The 2,670-nt window shown below is 60.1% G+C and overlaps 1 protein-coding gene across 1 annotated transcript in view; it reads left to right on the forward strand.

Moving 5' to 3' along the window:
* Positions 1 to 2,670, forward strand: part of ANKRD44 (ankyrin repeat domain 44) — a gene marked incomplete at its 3' end in the record, with an annotated part of 11,390 nt that overhangs the window by 386 nt on the left and 8,334 nt on the right. The window contains 7 exon segments of the mRNA XM_008935449.1: positions 121 to 338; positions 440 to 518; positions 1,074 to 1,188; positions 1,277 to 1,359; positions 1,451 to 1,568; positions 2,283 to 2,351; positions 2,662 to 2,670. The exon segment at positions 2,662 to 2,670 is cut by the window's right edge and continues 22 nt beyond it. Of these exon segments, the coding sequence (XP_008933697.1) occupies positions 121 to 338; positions 440 to 518; positions 1,074 to 1,188; positions 1,277 to 1,359; positions 1,451 to 1,568; positions 2,283 to 2,351; positions 2,662 to 2,670 (691 nt within the window).

The following is a 2,670-nucleotide window of genomic DNA, read 5'->3' on the forward strand; positions in this document are numbered from 1 at the left end:
GGGCTTGGGTGCAGCCAGGCCAGAGACAGACCCAGGAGAGGGTGCTGGGGGGGTGGCAGGAGCCCTGTCTGGTTCTTGCTGCCTTTTTTCCCCCTCCTCAACACCCGGGTTTCTCGCTCCCCCAGATCGATGAACCGAACTCCTTTGGGAACACTGCACTTCACATTGCCTGTTACATGGGCCAAGATGCCGTGGCCAACGAGCTGGTCAACTACGGCGCCAACGTCAACCAGCCTAACGAGAAGGGCTTCACCCCCCTGCACTTTGCTGCCGTCTCCACCAACGGGGCCCTGTGCCTGGAGCTCCTCGTGAACAACGGGGCCGACGTCAACTTTCAGGTCTGGTGCTGAGGGGTTGGGCCTGGGCCCCGGGGGGCAGCAGGGACCTGCTCAGGGAGGGTGCTGGGAAGCCTGACCCCGTGTGGCTTCTGCTCTCGCAGAGTAAGGAAGGGAAGAGCCCTTTGCACATGGCTGCCATCCACGGACGGTTCACGCGTTCCCAGATCCTCATTCAGAACGGTGAGTGGCCTCTCCCTCCGGCCCTGGCTTCCCCCAGCCTTTTTTTTGTGCCTCCAGGACCTCCTGGTGTGTTTGCTGGAGGGTTCAAGAGCTTTACACTTGTCACTCAGATTCACTCTGTGCTCTGGGGGCTGCTCGGGGGTGGCAGGGAGTCTGTGTGCCCTAAAGGGCAGCGAAGTGCAGACCAGGGGACTGAAATTCCAGCCAGGTCAGAGCTGCTGTGGCCAAAGAACGTCCCCAATGCCCCCTCCAGCCTGAAAGACAATATTCCTGTAAGAGGGCCGCAGGCTTGGCAGACACCCTGAGGGTTCAGCCACAGACCTGCAGGGCTGGATCCCTCGTGAGGCAAGGGGGGGGAGATCTAACACCCCGGGTTTGCAGGATTCACGTGGGCTCTTGGCTCAGAGAGCAGTTCACAGTTCTCCCTCTGCGTGAGGCTGAACGGGCTCGAGTTTTTGGCCGTGTCCCTGGGAGGGGGACGTGGCTGTCGGAGCAGCCTGGGCAGCTGGGGAAGCCTGAGGCTGGCTGGTGAAGCAGTTGGCTTTCCCTTTGCAGGCAGTGAGATCGACTGCGCTGACAAATACGGCAATACCCCCCTCCACGTTGCTGCTAGATACGGCCACGAGCTGCTAATTAGTACTTTGATGACGAATGGTGCTGACACTGCAAGGTAGGGAAGGGCTTTTCCTCCTTTTCCCTGCCCTGGGCCAGGGGAGGCAGAAACAACCCACCCTGAGCCCTTGCTCCTCTCCCGGCAGGCGTGGGATCCACGACATGTTCCCTCTGCACTTAGCTGTTCTCTTTGGATTTTCAGACTGTTGTCGTAAGCTACTTTCCTCAGGTGAGTGGCTCGGTCACCCCTCCTGCCCTGGGGACATTCGGGGTGCCCTCGGGCCTGCCCTGACCCCCCCCAACCCCTCCTGCCCCCCCAGGTCAGTTGTACAGTATCGTCTCCTCGCTGAGCAACGAGCACGTGCTGTCTGCAGGCTTCGATATCAACACGCCTGACAACCTCGGGAGGACTTGCCTCCACGCTGCTGCTTCTGGAGGGTGAGCTGGGGCACCTGGGGCACGGGTCCCACCCTGCTGCCTGCCCCCAGCCCCAACCAGCACCCTCCACCCCGGCGCGGCGCTTCAGGAGCAGGATTCGCACCCCTGGGTGCTGCTCCCAGCTCTGGAGGAGAGCAGAGACCCGTGTTTAGAGCAGGGGTGAAAGTGGAAACGTTTTGACCCTTTTCTGGTGCCAGTTCTGTGCCTCATCCTGGGCACTCCCCTCTGTGGCTGTTCACCCACCTTTAAAACAGGGCTGAAATGCTCTTTTTGGCCACAGGTTCACAAAGAGCTCGCTGGCCAAGGCCTGAGAAACAGCAGGGTTTAACTGGCGGGGTAAATTCCTTGTGTTGTTTGCCAGGGAGTTTGATTTCAGGCTGCAGGGGTAAGACAAAGGTGCAGAATCCCCTCACTGCTCAGGAGCCCCCACGGGGCTGCCCATCAGCAGCGATGCGCTGGCCCAGAAGCTAAAAATCTAAATCCTTTTTTTTTGGAGCCTAAAATCCAGGGCGTGGACTAACGCCGTGGCTAGTGTCTGTCTCTAGCTGCCAGGTTGGTTGGGAGCTCCACACAGCTCAGGGTGAGGTGGGGAGCACAGAGGGAGGGAGCTGGGAAGAGCTCTGTGTGTGCCACAGCGGCGGCGCGGCCGGGGGCTCGTGTCCCTGCTCTGGCTCCTCCTGATCCGTGTCTAACTCCTCTCCCTCCCTCCTGTAGGAATGTTGAATGTCTTAATTTGCTGTTGAGCAGCGGTGCTGACTTGAGGAGGAGAGATAAATTTGGAAGGTGAGGGTGCTGTGGGTCTCGTGGGGGAGCAGGGGTGAGTCCTCCAGCCTGAAACCAGCTGGAGCGTGCTGAGCCTGGGCTTGGCTTGGGATGTTCCAAAAACCTTGGGTCTCCAAAGCTGCTTCTTCCAACCCCTCTCACCCCAAGGCTGCAGCTCTGGCTCTCCAGAAGGCTCTGCAGACCCAAAGCCTTGAGTCAGAGCAGGGTGCAGCCTAGCAGCAGGAGGGTGGCTGGGTTCCCTGGGTGCTGTCAGGTGAGCTTCTGGAGAAGCCAGTGCTCCAAGCCCCCTCCTCCTTCTCCTTCCCCCCAGGACTCCCCT

This window comes from Merops nubicus, unplaced genomic scaffold (genome assembly GCF_000691845.1).
Source record: "Merops nubicus isolate BGI_N331 unplaced genomic scaffold, ASM69184v1 scaffold33332, whole genome shotgun sequence".
Classification (NCBI taxonomy): Eukaryota; Metazoa; Chordata; class Aves; order Coraciiformes; family Meropidae; genus Merops; species Merops nubicus.